Source organism: Rhinatrema bivittatum, chromosome 1 (genome assembly GCF_901001135.1).
Source record: "Rhinatrema bivittatum chromosome 1, aRhiBiv1.1, whole genome shotgun sequence".
Lineage (NCBI taxonomy): Eukaryota > Metazoa > Chordata > Amphibia > Gymnophiona > Rhinatrematidae > Rhinatrema > Rhinatrema bivittatum.
In genome coordinates, this window is record NC_042615.1 from 18900480 (window position 1) to 18919600 (window position 19121).

Below are 19121 nucleotides of genomic sequence, written 5' to 3' on the forward strand. Positions count from 1 at the left end.
TCTCCCTACAGGACAACGCCTGTAATTCTGAAAACACGACGGGCCGATGCAATCGCCACTAGGAATACGGTCTTCAAGGTGAGATCCTTGAGCGTAGAACGTTTCAGGGGCTCAAAACGGCACTGAGCATAAGGCTGAGAGTACCCAGTTGAGGTTCCAAGACGGGCAAGGGGGCCGCAACGGAGGACGGAGGTGCTTAGCCCCCCTAAGAAAGCGGGAGATATCCGGGTGGAGAGCCAGAGAGATCCCCCGGACCTTACCACGCAAACAGCCAAGCGCCGCCACTTGAACCCGAAGGGAATTACACGCTAACCTTCGGCGAGTCCCGCCTGGAGAAAAGCCAGAATATCGGGAATAGAAGCGGAAGTGGGGTCTAGGCCCCACTCCATGCACCATTCCTCAAAAACTACCCAGACCCGAACATAAGCTAGGGACGTAGACTGTTTTCTGGATCTCAGCAACGTAGCAACGACCGCATCCGAGTAGCCTTTTCTCTTCAACCGATACCTCTCAAAAACCATGCTGCGAGACAGAAGTGAGCCGCATCCTCCAAACAGACGGGGCCCTGACGAAGGAACCCCGGGAATCCCTGTAGACGAAGGGGTGCGGCCACTGACAGCTGGACCAGGTCCGCAAACCACGGACGGCGTGGCCACTCCGGCGCCACCATGATCACATTGGATGGATGCAATTCTATGCGCCGTAGGATCTTTCCGATCATGGGCCACGGTGGGAACACATACAGAAGCACATCCACCGGCCAGGGAAGCACCAACGCGTCGACTCCTTCTGCTCCCCTATCGCGACGTCGACTGTAAAATCGCGGAGCCTTCGCGTTGTGCCAGGTGGCCATCAGATCCATGTGGGGCGTTCCCCAAGTCCGGCGAATGAAGAGAAACGCCTCGGCCGCCAACTCCCACTCTCCGGGATCCAAGCGGTGACGACTGAGAAAATCCGCCTGGACGTTGTCGATTCCCACTATGTGGGAAGCCAGGAGATGGCTGAGATGCTGTTCTGCCCAGAGCATCAAGAGCCGCGTCTCCTCCGCCACTAGAGGACTTCTTGTCCCTCCCTGGTGATTGATGTAAGCCACGGTGGTAGCGTTGTCCGACAATACCCGGACCGCCTGTCCGCGCACGAGGGGTAGAAAAGCTTGCAGCGCCAGACGGACCGCTCTGGTCTCCAGCCGGTTGATAGACCACCGGGTCTGCGACTCTGACCACAGACCCTGAACCGACTTCCAGCTCAGGCTGGATCGCGCCTGCCCCTCGAGAGGTAGAGATAGATAGAAATCCTCAGAAACCGGTTTCCAGCGGGAAAGCAATGAGGACTGCAGCGGCCATAGATGAGCGAACGCCCAAGGGACTAACGCCAGCGTGGATGCCATAGACCCCAGAACCGTCAGGTAATCGCAGACTCGTGGCCGGTGTAGCGACAAAAGACATAGCGCCTGAGACTGCAGTGTGCATATCCGGTCCTGCGAGAGAATCACACTGCCTCGCTTCGTGTCGAACAGGGCTCCAAGATATTCCAAGGACTGAGAGGGTTCGAGATAACTCTTGTTGAAGTTGACCACCCAGCCCAGGGACTGCAAGAGCTGTAACACCCTGGCCACCGCCTGCCGACACAGACTCTGAGACTTCGCCCGGCTCAGCCAATCGTCGAGGTAAGGGTGAACCAGCAGGCCTTCCCGCCGCAACTGCGCCGCCACGACCACCATCACTTTCGTGAATGTCCGAGGCGCTGTCGCCAGGCCGAACGGAAGCGCCCGGAACTGGAAGTGCCTGCCCAGAATGCCAAACCTCAGAAACCGCTGAAACGCTGGTTGAATTCCCACATGAAGGTATGCTTCTGTGAGATCTAGGGACGCCAGGAATTCGCCGGGACGCACTGACGCGATCACTGACCGAATGGTCTCCATTTTGAAGTGAGGGACTCGAAGGCATCTGTTGACTCCTTTCAGATCCAGAATTGGGCGGAAAGTGCCGTCTTTCTTGGGGACTAAGAAGTAAATGGAGTACCGGCCCTTGCCGTACTGAGCGGCCGGAACCGGCGAGATGGCTCCCAGTCTTTCTAGTCTTTGGATGGTATCTAGCACCGCCGCCTTCTTCTTGGGATCCTTGCAGGGTGAGACCAGGAATTTGTCCGTTGGGATGCGAGCAAAATCTAACTCGTAGCCATGTTTTATCACGTCGAGGACCCATTGATCCGATGTCACGCTGGCCCATTCCTCGAGGAATAAGGATAGACGCGCCCCCACGTTTGGAACAGCGTGCCGAGGACGCGACGAGGGATGGGCCGGCCGAACTTCATTGCGAAGGCTTGGACCCCGCACCCGACGGGGCCCCTCCTTGCCGGCCAAAACGTTTGCCCCGAAAGGACTGCTGCCACTGGGTGTTCCGAGAGGAAGACGGCCTATACGAGGGTCCAGAGGATCTTTGCGGCCTAGACTTCCTGGGCCCCCTGAACCGGGCTCTGCCTGAAAAGGAAGATCTCGACCGGGTCCTATCCTCCGGCAGCTTAAACGCTCGGTTCTCCCCCAGGGAAACCATCAAATCGTCCAACTCCTTGCCGAACCGCAATGTCCCCTTAAAAGGCAAAGCCCCCGAGGTGAGCCTTGTAAGAGCCATCCGCTGTCCAATTGCACAGCCAAAGGAGACGACGTGCCGACACCGCTGCCACCATGGGCCTAGCTGAGGTGCGCAAAAGATCATGGAATGCATCCGCGCCATAGGCAATGGCCGCCTCCAATCTGTCAGCTTGGGAAGCCTCCTCTGAAGAGAGACCCGCATTCGCCTGCAGGACTTGAGCCCAGCGCAGACTAGCACGCATAGCAAAATTTGTGCAACTGGCGGCACGCACCCCTAGGGCAGAAACCTCAAAATTCTTTTGAGTTGAACCTCCAACTTACGGTCTTGAATATCCCGGAGGGCTGTTGCTCCCGTGACCGGGATGGTAGACCTCTTCGTGACAGCTGACATTGCCGAATCCACCCTTTGGGAGTCGGAGGAGCTCTAGCGCGTCCTCCGGCAAAGGGTAAGTTTGTCCAGGGCCTTGCTGACCTTCAGACCTAACTCCGGAGTATCCCATTCCTTGAAGAGGATATCCGTGGACGAAAAAATGAAAAACGACCGCCGGCCCTGTGAACCCAATCAGAACAGGATCCATATTTGCCTCCTGGCGGACCACCACCGGAGGAGCCTCAATCCCCAGATCCTGGAGAAAGGCCGGAATGAGTGGCGACAGTTCCTCTCTGCGGAACAGACGCACCACCTTGGGGTCATCCCCGTCGACGGCCTGCGCTCCTTTACCTGTACTGGGCGGCGCCGAGCCATCTGCTGCTGCCGTCCCGGCCCCAGGCAGGGGCTCTTCGGAGGCCTCTGTGTCCGCCCCGGAGGTATCTTCGGAATCCGAGTTCTGCGGCACCCCTCGGGGAAGCCGTTTGCCCCAGGCCGCGCTCTGGGTGGTCTTCGCCACCCTCCTTGCCATCTTCTTCTGCGGCGGGGACCGGTGGACCCTTGAACGCGAGGCGTCCCCCCGTCTGCGCTTGCTGCGCTTATAACGGAGACCTTTGCGCAGCAAAAGCGCCAAATCTTCAGAAAACTTGCCCGAATCCGTTGCGTCGCTTTCCGAATGTCCCCGGGACTGGGGCCCCTCTGAAGGGACCTCCACCACCGCACCCCGCTGCGGGGAAAGCGTAGGAGGTAAAACCGAGGCCCCCACCGTTTCCCGCGAAGCTACCCGGCCGGTAGGCAAAATGGCCGCCATTCCCGCGCTGACCAGGAACGGGTCAGGAGGCCTATCAGGGGGACCCCCCCCTTGCGACGGCGATCGCGCGACCCGGGAACGGGCCCCCCGAGGAGCCGCCGACGATCCCTCGTCTCCCGGGACGCAGGCCGAGCAAAGGCCGTCCCGGGAGAGACGCGCGCGCGCCGAGTCGCAGGCCCTGCACTGCGAGCCGCGCGGCCTTGCAAAAAAAAAAAAAAAACCGCGGGAAACCAAAGACGCGTCGAAAAGCACTGAGGGACGCCGAATAAACACAAAAATTCAACGCGGCGAAAATCGGCGACCACCCCCCTGCCGAAGACGCCCCCCCTCGAGCGGAACGGAGCGCAACGCCAAGGAACGGAGAGCCGACTGAAAACAAAAGTAAAAACACTTTTTTTTTTTTTTTTTTTAATAAGAAAAAACGCTGTCCCAGGTGCTGAAAAGCCCTATGTCCTGCAGGGGTGAGTGAACCGGGCTCCCCGGTGTCACCCCTGACGCTGCTACTAGTCCAGCCGGGTCCTCAACCCTAGCAGCGGCCTCCACCTGGGGAGGGTAGTCCCCTCAGGACCTCACAACTCCCCAGGGAGGTAGGGCAACCGGGACTAAAGTAACCAAATTAAACAAAAACCCCAATTTACAGTAAAAAACCAAGGTCTAATAGAAAAAAACAAAACCCCAAAAAGCGAACCTGACTAAGAACCAGAATCAGGCCCGACAGGGCTGTGACCGGACCTGCACCACCTACTGGAGACAGAGTAAGACTGAGGGGCTGTGACTGGCACAGGGGCATATATGCTCCGCCCACAAGTTTTAGTCTGTCTCCATCTACTGGTGCGGAGTCACAACCCAGGTGTCCTGGACTGATCCTGGTACGTACAGGGAAAATGAATTTCTCCATTTACCATGACTAGGTGAGTCAGGGGTAGCAGCAGCAGGGCAAAAGCTTCTCAACCTTGCCCTGGAGGGACCAGCTCTAAAAGGGTAATTTTCTTTCAGTGCCCATTTTGTTTTTAACTCACCTTCAGGGTGCGTCAGCCAACAAGGGGGGCAGATTACTGCCAACCATGACGGTAGTTTTAGTGACGCCGACATGTATCCGCTGGGAACCAAGCGGCTTTTAGATGGGGATGGCCTGAGCTGGATTTGAACCGATGACCAAGACATCAAAGGAATTTCTGCTTGGTCAACGCTAAACATAAACCTGCTCTTGGGAGACAAGTAACATGACTATGGTGGTAAAGTGTCTTATAATTAGTGGGTTACTAATGATCTGATAAAGCTGGATGACAAGACATAACAGTATAGCATCAGAGAGCTATACATAGCACATGAAAAGCTTGTAGTCTAGTCCAGAGGGTATAGTTATTTCATAATACTGAGGTGAATTTAAGGAAATAGAAAGGAAAAATGTTATTTGATAATGAAATGCTCGTTGTCCTGATTACGTGAAGGTTCTGCAAGAAAACAGTTATAAAAGTAGCACAGTAAGCTAAGCTGAAGGAAGACCAAAGGTTCTTAGTGCTCTACTTACTACAGATAGCTTTGGTAGCTCCCTAGCAGTGATCCAAGGGAAGACCGAAAAAGCATGCTCACAGGCAGGTTTTGCCCTCCATTGAAAGATTTGCTTTCATGGTCCCAAAATGTCACCTCCCTGTCTTACCATCTAAAATTTAAGCATATCACCATGTCCACTCAGCCTACATTTCTCCAGTAGCCCATCCAACCTCTTCTGAGATGCATATATAGAAGTAAACAGGACAATTTCCTATAGAAGCAGGAGGCATTGACTCCTATTCAGTTTGTTTTCTGCAGGACAATTCTTGTGGGTCTAAGGGCATCACCATACTCTTTTTCCTCACTAATTTCATTTGCCCATTCCCCAAGACCGTCCAGGACATTTACAGGAAAACTCTATTCTAAACAGTGTTTAAAATCCAACACAACTTGGGATCAAGTTGTGTTGGATTTGTATTTTTTTTCTCTCCTGCCTGCTCCCCGCTCACCCCTCCCTTGTTCATTGTAATTTTCAGCCTGCTTCAGTTATTTGTAAACCGGCGTGATGTGTCCCACGAATGTTCGGTATATTAAAAGTTTTTTTTAATAAATAAATAAATAAAATGACTATGTTGCTGTCAGTCCCCTCTTCCAGATCATATATCAACATCTTAAATAGGAACAGACCTACTAGCATCAGCCCTTGATTCACACTACTGTTTCCAGCAACGCCTCTGAATGTACTTGTATTTATTGCAGACTCCCTCTTGTTATTGCCTATCCCCTTAAGTCATGCAGTAACTCACCAAACCTTTCTATTTAACCTCTGCATGTGTCTCTCTGTTTGTACCTACTCAGTCTCATACATGTTTAGTAAACATGAATGCACCTTACCTGTAATCCAGGCGTAGAGGCATCGACTCCAGGCCAATGATTTGGCAATATGGTTCATAGTTGGAGAGTTCATAAAAACGGATTTCCCTGTCACTAGGAATAAAATAAGAGACAAGTTTCTAGGAAACTTCGTAATTCCAGTAAAGCTATTGCTTCAGGTGTTTTTGTTTTATATTATAGTCAGTTATATTCTAAAGATTTTTGTGATATTGAAGAAATGAAAGCATATCTCTCTTCTGTAGGCTTACCCAAGGTTTCTGATCAGCAGCTTCAATTTTTAAATGAACTCGTTACACAGGAGGAAGTTCTCAAAATTGTCACACCAGTCAAATTATACAAGACCCCTGGTATAGATGGCTTTACTAGTGAATTTTATAAATTAACTTTAGATCAAATTGCTTCTCATTTTACATTTTTCTTTGAGGACTTAATTGACAAAGGATAATTTGTTTATGACCTGAATAAAGCCGTTATAACTGTTACCCCCAAATCTGGTAAAAACCATTTAAAACCACAATCTTTTAGGCCCATTTCTTTAATTAATTTTGAATTAAAGTTGCTGGCTAAAATTATGGCAGAAAAATTATCTTGCATTCTCCCTGATTTAATTATGGATGATCAAGTGGGCTTTGTTAAGGGTTTGCAATTGGCGGTTAATGCGTGCAAGCTTATTGCATCTGTCGAACAATCAAATAGGTGGAAGTTGAATTCTTTATTAATTAATTTTGATATTGAAAAGGCTTTTGATTGGGTTAATTGGGTTTTTCTGATAGAATCATTACGTGGTTTTGGGTTTGAGGGCTATATTTTGAAATTGCTTTTGGTTCTTTATTCTTTTCCTACTGCTTTAGTTTTGATTAACAGAGTGCTTTCTGAAGAAATTCACCTGCAGAGAGGTAGCAGGCAAGATTGCCCTATTTCTCCTTTGCTTTTTATGCTATCCCTGGACCCCTTTTTCCATATTCTTAGAAGCCATGCAGATATTCTTGGTATTTCCTTGAGTGCCGACTCTTTTAAGTTGGCCACTTTTGCAAATGATCTTCTTCTTCATATTTCCAATCCACTGGAGTCTCTCCCAAAAGTTTTGCAGAATTTCATACATATAGGAAGCCAAAATCCCCTCTTTCATTGGGAATGTTTGACAAAGGAAAATTAGGACTTACCTGATAATTTTCATTCCTGTAGTACCAAGGATCAGTCCAGACTGCTGGGTTATGCCTCCCGTCCAGCAGATGGAGTCAGGACTTATTAGGTTTATAATCGCCGAGGATAAATCTATGTTTTTTGTCTCGCTACTCTACTGTTCTTTTTTGATTATTTTATCACTCTCCAGTTGTTATCTTTTAAAATCTTTCCTGTCTTCCATCTTCCAGGTTTTCGCTCCCTGTTTAATGTAACTTTACCTTCTTCTTAAATTGTTAATTTGGTTTTCCCCCCTGTTCCATTGTAAACCGGTACGATAAGACCTTCGTCTTGAGTATCGGTATAGTAAAAGAATTTAAATAAATAAAATAAATAAAACATATTCAGACATAACCAATATTGTTGTGGTCCCAGTCGCGGCAGCCGCGACTAGGCCCTTACCTCCTTGGTCCCGGCCCATCTCCGAGGGTCTGCGGCCTGTTTCGCGGCATCCCCGCAGGGGGGACGCCGCCGAGAAGACCTGCCTGGACGCCTTCACCCTAGGCGCGCGCAACCCGCGCTTATGAAGGCCGTTTCCCGCCATTGGAAGCTCCGCCTATCGATGACGTCAGATGCCACGGCCTATGTAAGGCCGCTGCGGAGCCCAGGACTTTGCCTTGCAACGGGGTTCCTTGCAGTCCTCTGTTGCTCCATGCCCGGAGTGCGCTATTGCGTTAGCGACTCCATTCCTGCCTGAGACTTGTTTCACTCCGTGCCCAAGTCTGCTCTTGTCTGGCTTGCTTGCAGTAACCTGTTCTGCTTCAGTTCCAGCTTGGTTCCAGGTTCCAGTAGCCAGTCCTGGTTCAGCTCCTGTCTGGTTCCAGTAGCCAGTTCTGCTTCAGCTCCTGTCTGGTTCCAGTAGCCAGTTCTGCTTCAGTTCCTGCTCGCTTCAGTCCTAGCCTGCTTCAGTTCCTGCCTGTCTCCTGTTCCCTGCCTGCCTGCTCCAGCTCCAGCTGCCGTGATCTCCTAAGTCCCAGCAGTCGGGCTCCTACGGGCTCCTCCCGGGGGAGTACCGGCTTCCAGGGTGAAGCTCACGTCCAGCTCCTGCCTGGTATCCGCCTCCCGACCTGTCACTCTCCAGAGACTATAGTACACCTCTCCCCAGTCTCTCACAGGTCGGCCGAAGGGTCTACTAAACAGTTCACTCACAACAAATATGACTTAAACTGAAAGATGTTACTTAACCTGTACTTTGGGTTACAGTGATGTGCACTGTTGCAGATGTTTATCATGAGAACTGTATATCCTTTTAAGGGAGGGTTTGCGAGAAAACCTCGGGGGTCGTGTCCCCTGGCTTAATATAAACTGGTGTTTGTGCATTTTGAAAATAATTTGGAATAGACTTGGGGGAACATCTCTCTCCTTCTCTGCAGTCCATCTGGCAGAGGATCAGCAAGACCATATGTCCAGATGTCCTCGGTCTAAACTCCTGGGCAGTGCACCCTGGCAACCTAACAGGAACCATGGATGCCAGTTTTACCCTGGACCGATTAGTGACTTGGGTCTGGTCCATTCCTGAGAAAAATTCTGTGGAGGATCGAGTACTGAATATCATTTCTTTTGAGGAAAAGGGACTAATACCGTTTTAGTATAATAGAAAAGTAAAATGGGATGATATTGATGTAAAATGAGGTGATCTGGATTTCAGGTATTCTTGGATGCTGTTAATGCTGTGTTGTAACACATTTAACTCCACTTTTGGAAAAGCATAATATAAATAAACGATGATAATGCTAATGATGCTCTGAACCTTTGAACCCAATCCCTATCAGACATTTTTATTATTTGTATCTTTGACTGCTGGAACCTCAGGAACTGAAAATAAAAAGGGTTTTTTTTTGTGCTGAAGATATATCTTGAGTGAGACTTTGTCCTTAATCCCAAGAGATGGGTTTGAGAGTTTGATGCTACTGTCCAAGGGAAGAGCTGTTGGAAGGGCTGGTAATTATTGGAGCAGTATCAGATGGGTCGCAGAGGGGGAAAGTGTTTTTGGGGTTTGCTTTCCCTGTCTGGAATGAGAAGTAAGCCCTTACAACTGGGCCAGGTGCACTGCGCTTATTTGACTGCTTTTTGTTTTATTTGAACCCACAGAGGCTGGAGCTCAGCTCCCAAACGGGCATCGGAATCTTTTGTCATTTTATGTGCCCCGTTAGGGGGTTACACCAAGCATTCTTCTGGCTCTCCCCCACTGCCTTCCTGCACTGTTTCAGTACCCTGAGATCATTAGATTCAATCATCCCCAGATCTCTCTCCTGTCTGCCACACATTGGTACTTCACGCTTCTCCCTCCCCTTGCCCGTCATGTATTACTCCTCGGGGTTTACGTTCCACAGATGCAGGGCTCTGCATTATCTTTTCTGCATTACATCTTAGCTGGCAAACTCTCAACCACCCCCCAAGTTTGATGAGATCATGCCTCATGTTTCCATTCCCTCTGGTGCGAAAACCCTCTTGCAGATCTTTGTGCCGTCTGCACTCAGGCCCACCTGCCCTGATTGTCCTCCTGCAGATGCTTTTCAATCAAATCCCTTTTGTCAGGGAAAGCACCACTAATGCCTCAGAAAAGCAGGACTAGAGCAATTTCTTAAGGAAAGGAAGAAACTGAAGACCCCATTATTGATTGAATGTTTGCCTTTTCTTAGCAAAGATTTTCTAGACTCTCTCCTGTGTATCGCAGGCTGACGTCCAGGAGCCAGGCAGAAGTCACCTGCTCCTGTGTAATCATGAAACTGGAATCGCATTGCAGTCTTCAGTCACCAGATTTACCCTACATCTCTTAACCACACATTCAGTCCCAAACCAACTTCACTGCTCTTTAGTATTTATAATGCTGTGCTATCCATTCTGTGAAATGCTTGAATAAAGAAGTCCTGTGCACCACGTACCATGTCCCAACAATCAATTTGTTGTAAGACGACATCAGTATGGATGCCACTATCCATTTTATCTTCCTGTTAGGTAGCTTGTTCTCATCCTGCATTTCAGATAGGAAAACAAAAGGAATTTATTAGCCAAACATGAAGAGACCCATCTATTACAAAAAAAAAGCCAATGTATATAAAACTTTCTATAAATCTTTTAGTGTTTGTAAAGTTTATTGATAGTAGGTTAATTTCACATGAAGTGGTACAAGGTGCCAAAAGCTAACAGGCCTACTAGACGTTTCTACACAATGAGGGACAAAGATGACCCAATCTTTATTATGACCAGTTGATGGCTGAGACTTGTAATTGTGAATGTCCAGGGGAAGAAACGTAGAGTATGATGGCAGACAACAACTGCAATATCTATTTTATCTGCCCAGTCTCCCTTCCAACAGAGTTACTGCTGACCCTACTTGATAACAACATAGTATATGACGGCAGATAAATCTCCAAAGGTCCATCCAATGTCCAGCAGGTCAAGTGTAAGTAACTGCCGCTCAATGCAGGTTACCTTCATTCAGAAATGTTACCCCAATTAATACAGGTCACCCCTTTTCTTCATTTCCAACGTTTAGCCATTAGGGATCCTCTGTGTTTATCCCATGCTCTTTTGAATTCCATTATCATTCTTGTCTTCACCATCTCTTCTGGGAAGCTGTTTCATGCACATGAAAGTTGTTCCTGAGTCTTCCCTCTTGGAGTTTCACATCATGACCCCTGGTTCTCTAGCTTCTTTTCCATCAGAAAAGATGTGATTCTTGTGCATCATTTATACCTTTAAAGGTATTTAAAAGTCTGTATCATATTTTCTCCTCCAAGATATAAATATTTAGGTCCTCCAGTCTAATAATTACTATAAAAAAATCCTAACCAAAACAAATAGTAAGCCTAAGAAGCTTTTCAAGCTTGTATCCCAAATTTCTGGACTACCATCTACTCATGTCTCTTCCTCAGAAAATCTAACTGCAGAAAGCTTTGTCCACACTTATGACAAAAATATTGACAACAGACTACTGCACTGCGTCATTTCATGGTCTTTCTTCCTATCAAATTGGAAGAGTTCCACTGGTCCGGAATACAGCTGCAAAATTTATGCTTGGTAAGAAAAGGCAAGATCTTATCACTCTTCTTCTGCTAGACTTACACTGACTCCCAGTTTTGCTGCACACACAATTCAAAATGTAGGGAGTCAATATTCAGCCGCAGAGTAGCTAGTTAAGTTAGCCGGATAGACATATCTGACTAACTTAACCATCATAAACCTGCTGAATATACTCAGCTAAGTTAAAGTTAACCAGATATGTCTATCTGGCTAACTTTAGACCTGCCCTATGGAGTTATATATATATATATATATATATGGAGTTAATATCGGAGTTAGCCTTTAACTTAGCCAGCTTACTCCACTCCTCTTTGAATCACCTACCTCCCGCCCCAGGAATCCAGCTAAATTCTAGCCAGATAAGTCTTTTAAATATGTGGCTAAGCCATTTAGATAGATAACTTTCCCGTTATCCGTTTAAATGTCTTTTGAATATCTGCCCCTGAATGTTTAACCTTTGCAGTGAGCTTCTCCTCCAGATCTCTCTAGTCTCATTGTCCCTTTATTGCTCAAACTGCATACTTCGTCCTTCGCAGCAGGAATTATTCCTAACTTTGCCGAGGGAAATAAGGCTTGTAATTACCAGGGAACCAAGCTTTTCCCGCCTGGTGCCTAGTCTCTGGAAAAAGATTACCTTACATGCAGGAAGGCCTTAAAGACACTGGCTTGCTGTGCAGTCTTCCCAAGCCAATGTTCTGCTTGCTGCACGATCTTTCTTTCACCGGAGGCCCTCAGTGAGCCTTGCTCCTGGCTCTGCCAGTTACGTCCTCGCTGATAACACTATGCCCAAGCCCCAGTCCAACTTAACCCAGCTTGCTCAGTGTCTCTTCAGTGGCCTCACTTCCCTTCCTGTTCTGCCTTGCCTTTGGACCATCTCTAGTCCCATGCCTGCCTTGTGGCCTCCCTTGGCCTCTCACCCTGCTGTGTGGCTTTTCTTGGCTTCTTGCTTTGCTTTGGGCCCTGCCAGGCCTTCTGACCTTGCTCTGCGGCCTCTCTGTCATGTTCTGGACCCTCCTGGGCTTCCCGGTTTTACCTTGTGGCCTCCGGGTCCAATAGGATTACCTTGCTAGCCATGTGCCCTATTGGCTTTTCTTGCTTCCTGTCTAGTCCTCTCCTTGTCCGGTCCCTGCCCAGTCCTGTCATTGCCTGTATTCTATATCCAGCTTCCAGCCAGTGCTCAACCCTGGTGGCATCTATTCAAGTCACTGTAGAGACCGTCCTCAGCCAAGAGCCATGCACCAAATCGCCCTCTAGAACTCTGCAATCATAGGCCCTGAATCTGGCAACTAGATGTCAACACTACACTATGACTACAACTCCCTCCCCCTCTTTCCCCAGGGGCTGTGAACTCTGCCTCCACAGCATACCAGGCCCTGGCTGACCCAGGGAGACCAAAGCTGGGAATGAAATCCACCGAGCCACTGGGCGGGCCCTTGCCATATATCTCTATTTAGCTCTCACTTATAGGACTCACAAGAATAATTTTACTTTTCTTCAGTTCAAGGTCTGAGGTCCAGATTGAAATGAGACCATCCTGGCCAACTCCAATGAAGCTGCCATCTGGCATAGAAGAGATGTACACAAGAGCCTCTCGATGTGGTGTCTCCATCATGGTGGCTGGAAGGTGAAAGGACACTTGCTTGGGCCGTGAAGATAGAGACTCCTCTGTCATAGGATATACGAGCTAGGCATGGTGGGAAGAAGAAGGTGGCATAGATGGTTAGTGGATGCACTTACACTTCTGTGCAAAAGTTTAGACACCCCCTAATCAAACTGAATGTTTCAATGAATCCCTAAGTGAACAGAAGCTGACACAACCTCTACATAGTACAAAGTTAAACAAAACATCTTTCAGCAATTTTCAATGCAAATTTACTATTTATTTTCTGATTTTATCAGATTGAAAATAATAAAAAAGTGAATATAGCATGTGCAAAAGTTTGGATACACATCCAGTTGATTCATTAGTACATTTTTTTAAAAAGTTGTTAATAAAACAATTGACTCTTTAGACCTTCAGTTAGTCAGGTGAAGACAACTCGATGGTAGAACAAATACTCTGACTCTTCTAGCCTTTCAGGTTGTGATTGATGCCTTGTCTAATTTCAACAGCCATGTGCTTCTCTGAGCCTCTCTCTGAGCATTTGAAAATGGAGCTACTGTAATTCACTCTTACAAAGCAGGGAAAGGCTATAAAACTTTCTCTACACTCTTCTAGCTAGCAATTTCAACTGTCACAAACATTGTTAAGAAATGGAAGTTACTACAGTATGGGGCCGATTTTAAATTTTAAGCGCGCAGGGTACATTTGTGCGCGCTACCCGGCGCACACAAATGTACATCCGATTTTATAACATGCGAGTGCATGTTATAAAATCCGGGGTTGGTGCGCGCAAGGGGGTGCACGCTGAGCCCAAGGGGAGCCCCAATGGCTTTCCCAGTTCCCTCCAAGGCCGCTCCGAAATTGGAGCGGTCTTGGAGGGAACTTTTTTTTTGCTCCCCCCCCCACCTTTCCCTCCCTTCCCCTATCTAACTGCCCTAACTAAATCCCCCCCCCCCCACCTTATCTCGTTGAGTTGCGCCTGCCTCTGGCAAGCGTAACTTGCGCCCGCCGGCTCGCCATCCGCCGGCACAGGCCACTGTGCTGGAGGATTCGGCCCCGCCCCCGGACCACCCCCGAACCACCACGCCCCCGGCCCCGCCCCAGACCGCCGCCACGCCCCCCGGCCCCACCCCCGGCCCACCTATTTTTTAAAGCCCCGGAACATACGCGCGTCCCGGGGCTTGTGCGCGCCGCCGAGCCTATTTTGCAGGGTAGGTTTTCGGGGGTTACTCGTGTATCTTACGCGTGTAACCCTTTGAAAATCTACCCCTGTGTTGTGTGGTTGTGACCAAACAGTTCGATTTTTGTTTCATCAGTCCAAATCATTTTGTTCTAAAGGTTTCAGGCATATAAAGGTTTTGTTCTGCATAATTTGGTTGATGACTTTTGTGATGGGATTGTAGAAAAAGTTCCTTTTGACAATTCACCCATGCAGATCATTGCTGTGTAAGCAATGCTGTATTGTGAACCTGTGGACAGCTACAGCATTGTCAGGTAAACTTTTCAACAGGTCATTTGCAGTGATTTGTGGGTTCTGTTTTGAGGACTGGAGTTAGCCACCCCTGCTGTATTGGATTGAATTGTAAATAGATTATTATTCTATTGTAAATAGAAATATGATGGCAGAAAAAGGTCGTATGGTCCATCTAGTCTACACATCTGCCCAATTCATTTAGCATTATAATTCTCATCTCTTCCTTAGAGATCCCCTGAATTTATCCCATGCTTTCTTGAATTCAGATACTGTTTTTGTCTCTACCACCTCCACTGGGAGGCTGTTTCATGCATCTACCATCCTCTCTGTAAAGAAATATTTCAAAGATTACTCCTGAATCTATTCCCTTTCACCCTCATCTCATGACCTCTCATTCTAGAGCCTGCTTTCCATTGAAAAAAGGCTCATCTCATGTGCATGGAAACCTTTGAAATATTTGAATGTCTCTATCATATCTCCCTTATCTCACCTTTCCTCTAAGGTATACATGTTTAGATTTTTAAGTCTGTTCCCATATGCTTTAGAACAAAGACCACTGACCATTTTAGTAGCCTCCCTCTGGAGCAACTTCATCCTGTTTATATCCTCTTGAAGGTGCGGTCTCCAGAATTGTACTCAGTATTCCAAGCGAGGTCTCACCAGGGACCTATACAGGGGCAGTATCACCTCCCTTTTTCTGCTGAATATTCCTTTCTATGCAGCCAAGCAGCTTTCTGGCTCTTACCATGACTTTATCCACTTCTTTAGCCACCTTAAGATCGTCATATATAATTACCTCCAAATCCCACTTTTCCTTTGTGCTTAGAAGAATTTCACCTCCATTGCTATACCTTTCCCTTAGGTTTTTTCATCCTAAATGTATTACTCTGCATTTTTTAGCACTGAATTCTTAGCTGCCAGACCTTAAGACCATTCCTCGAGCTTCGCTAGATCCCTATTCATGTTTTTCACTCCTTCATGATTGTCCACCCTGTTACAGTTTTGGTATCACCTGCAAAAAGACAAACCTTTCTCAACAACCCTTCTATTATGTCACTCACAAAAATGTTGAAAACAAACCGTCCAAGCATGGATCCCTGAGGCACATCTCTAGTAATAACCCTCTCCTCAGAGACAACTCCATTTATCACTACCCTTTGTCACCTCCCACTCAGCCAATTTCTATCAGTCAGTCATTCTAGGATCCATATCAGGGCGCACAATTTATTTATAAATCTTCTTCTATGCGAAACTGTGTCAAAGGTCTTACTGAAATCCAAGTACACTACATGTAGCGCTCTCCCTTGATCCAACTCTCTGGTTACCCAATCAAAGAAATTGATTAGCTTTGTCTGACAAAATTTACTTCTGGTAAAACCATGCTGCATCAGATCTCGCAACCCATTGGATTGCAGCAATTCCATTAGTTTGATCACCACAGAAGTCACATTAACTGGCCTGTAGTTCCCAGCCTCCTCCTTACTTCCACTTTTATGAATAGGAACCACATACAACCTTTTCTGTTCTTCCAGGATATCTCCAAGTTCTCTTAGTACCTTCAGATGTATCCCATCCAGCCCCATGGCCTTATCTATTTTAAGTTTAGTTAGTTCCTCACGAACACACTGTTCTGAAAAATTGGTTGTGGTTTTTTACCTCACTTCCAATCTTATTTGTTTGTTTTATGTGATCCTGCTCCAGGCCCATTCCACAATGAACATCGAATAAAAATATTCGTTAAGCAATTTTGCTTCTTCCTCATCAACCTCTACATATTACTCCCCTTCCCATTTGAGTCTCACAATGCCACTTTTGCAATTCCTTCTATCACTAACATATCGAAAAAATGTCTTTTCTCCCTGTTTTACCATATTTGCTATTTTTTCTTCTATTTGAATTTCTGCATTCCTGACTACTTTCCCATCTTCTCTTAATTTTCCAGATATTGTCACTTGCCTTCCTCTTTCTGAAATCTCTTGTAGTTTAAGAATGCTAACCTTTTCTCCCTCACCTTTTCAGCTACTTCTTTAGAAAATCATAAGTCTCTCTTTCCTCTTCCCTTTATTTACATTCCTAACAAAAGTATTATTTGCGCTTATGATATGTTACGTAAGCGGCCTCGAAAGGCCTTGCATTCTGTTATGTAGGGGGTGTTTAGTGTGCCCTTGGGCCTCAGCCCGGGCCCAGACCTTCAGGGCCGAGCCGAGGGTTGACGGTGGCTCCGCATGGCTAACGGGCTGACCCTCTGCCGGGCCTGCAAGCTCCCAAAGCCAACATCCAAGAATGTTGGAAGATGAATGGTCCTCCGACCATTCCGAGCCCTTTCGGATCTGCTGCGAACAGCATGGAGCAGCAGGCCTGGCCTGAGGTTGAGGGCAGACGGAGGCCTTGACACGAAGACAGGACTATGGTCGATGCGGCGGCATCGCAGACAAGACACTTGGTTGATGCGACGGCATCCTGACGAAGACACTTGACAACAACTGGGTTGATGCATCGGCATCCGGGCAAGGAACATGACAACAACTGGGTTGATGCTACGGCATCCGGGTGAGGAACTTGACAACAGCTGGGTTGAAGCATTGGCATCACGGGCATGACGAGGAACTTGACATCCAGACAGGCAAAACACAAGGCATGGACATTGGCACTGTCTCTCAGGCTGCCCTACTCAGGCCACCCGTGGGACTGAGTCGCGGACCACCCTGTCCCCACTGCACGCCCTACACAGCCCATGCAGGCTGGTCACGGACCACGAGGAGAACGGGACAGCGCAGGAAAGGTCCGGTGTCACCCGAAGCTCCCCCTAAGGCTGGCGGGAATGGAGGCTCCGGAGCGCAGGGACACTTCCCACCTGCAAGCCGCACCAATCTCGGGCATACACCATCCGGGAACCACGGCTCTGCAGGAACAGAAGGCTCAGGAGCACCAGACAAAGATGCAGGGAAGAACATCATGGCGGGCAGACACATCAGGATAAGGAAGATCATGGCGAAACATCAGGACATGGTCAGGGACCTCAGGCAAGACATCAAGACATGAAGATGTAGTATAAAAGCAGACGAGACAAGGAGTTCCACGAAGAACAGAAGACCTTACAAGGCTCTGGCAGGCAGGCCTCTCCAGAGAGAAATCACGATGATGCAAGGCAAAGACAGACTAAAGTTGAAGTCCTTTTATAGGGCTGCAGAACGGCGACTCCCTGGGAGGAGTTTGGCAGGCCCACACCTGGCTGGCCCTATAACTACAGAAAAGTGCTGCGGGCCGGCCCTTAGGGAAGGGCGTGGCTCAAACCAGGAAGTCCATGCAAGCACAAGCAGCCTCAGGCAGGCCCCACAGACATCGAGGCCTCCCAGGCCCTGGAGCAAAGCCTGGACAATTCGCAGGCGAGACCCTGGCTTGGAGCGGCCTCCAGGAAGAGGTAAGGCGCCTCCCGTAGCCCCGCTACAGGAGGGTTCATAACAGTACCCCCCCCCCCTCAAAGGGGTCCCCCTCTCCTTTTAGGAGGGCCAGGAACAAGGCAGCACAGAGCATAGAAGACAAGCAAGAACCACGGCAACAGCACAAACAACAAACGGAAAACAAATCAAACAAGCGAACAGCACACCAACAAACAGCGCACAACAGCACAAACAAGACTTGCTACGTGTGTAGGGTCTGTCCGTGCTGCTCAGTTTGTCCAGCGGTCTCGTTGCCAGCTGGCCCGATTGCTGTGTTTTGGGCTTCCGGGTGCAGAAACCCAGGGAGGCACCTTTCTCTCATGGAGAGAGTAAATTATATACTCTGCTTCTAGGCATAAAGCATAAGCTTCTTGTGGATGAGCCCCTAGCAGAACGGCCTGCCTTGGACGTCCCATCATTTCTCTCAGCCTCAGAACGGAGCAAGTGAGCGATTCTCTCAGATGAACAGTGCTGGATGGCGTCAGAAATGAATTCACTGTGCTGAGGAGTTTGTGGTGCTGCTAAAGCGTTTTACCTTGCTGTTTGAAGTCTCTGCTGCAGAAGAGAACAGCCTGTGGGACTGCTTGGATGCCCCTGTTTTGCGTTTAATGAATTCTGGCATTATTGGAACCAACGATCCGAAGCGTGGACTGAATTGTTTCAGCAGGGTTTGGATTCACCTGAGATGGAAGATGCTTGTAAAGCGTAGGTCATCTGAAGAGGCTGCGTTATCCTAGAAGGGGAGGTCTGTTCAAGCCACAGTGGGGAAAAGGTGTCCCTGTCCAATAAGAAGGATCACTGAGAGATACCTCTGGAGCCTGGTCCACTACACCATCTGCTCAACCACAGCTTTTGAATCCACAGTCCAATGCAAGGATGTGAATCCTTCAGGAACTGTTTTTTTGTATTTTAGGGTTTTTTTTTTTATTATTTTATGTACTCGTAATAGGGATAGGAAGTCTCCAAATAAATTTCTAACTGGATGAGATTGCAAAGGCAGTGAAAACTGTCCGGCATGTAGTGGTTAATATAACGTGTTACAGTTTAGTAAATGGTAGAATGACAGAGACTAAAACCAAATAAATAGAAAACAAAATACACACTCCTAGTCTACAAGCTATAAAATGTCAAGTCCTGGAGAGAGGCCCAAAATGCAATATATCGTATTCCATGTCAAAACATGCTGGTCCATGGAGTTATTTTAATTATTTTTATTTATTTATAAGCTTTTATATATCGA

The 19121-nt window shown here is 47.9% G+C and overlaps 1 protein-coding gene across 1 annotated transcript in view; it reads right to left on the bottom strand.

Moving 5' to 3' along the window:
- LOC115084798 (WD repeat-containing protein 64-like) overlaps positions 1-19121 on the bottom strand; it is a 234752-nt gene that overhangs the window by 195219 nt on the left and 20412 nt on the right. The window contains exons 3-5 of the mRNA XM_029590142.1: positions 12839-13048; positions 10224-10312; positions 6157-6249 (exon numbers count right to left, since the gene is read on the bottom strand). Coding sequence (XP_029446002.1) covers positions 6157-6249; positions 10224-10312; positions 12839-13048 — 392 coding nt within the window. The remainder of the gene's footprint in view (positions 1-6156; positions 6250-10223; positions 10313-12838; positions 13049-19121) is intronic.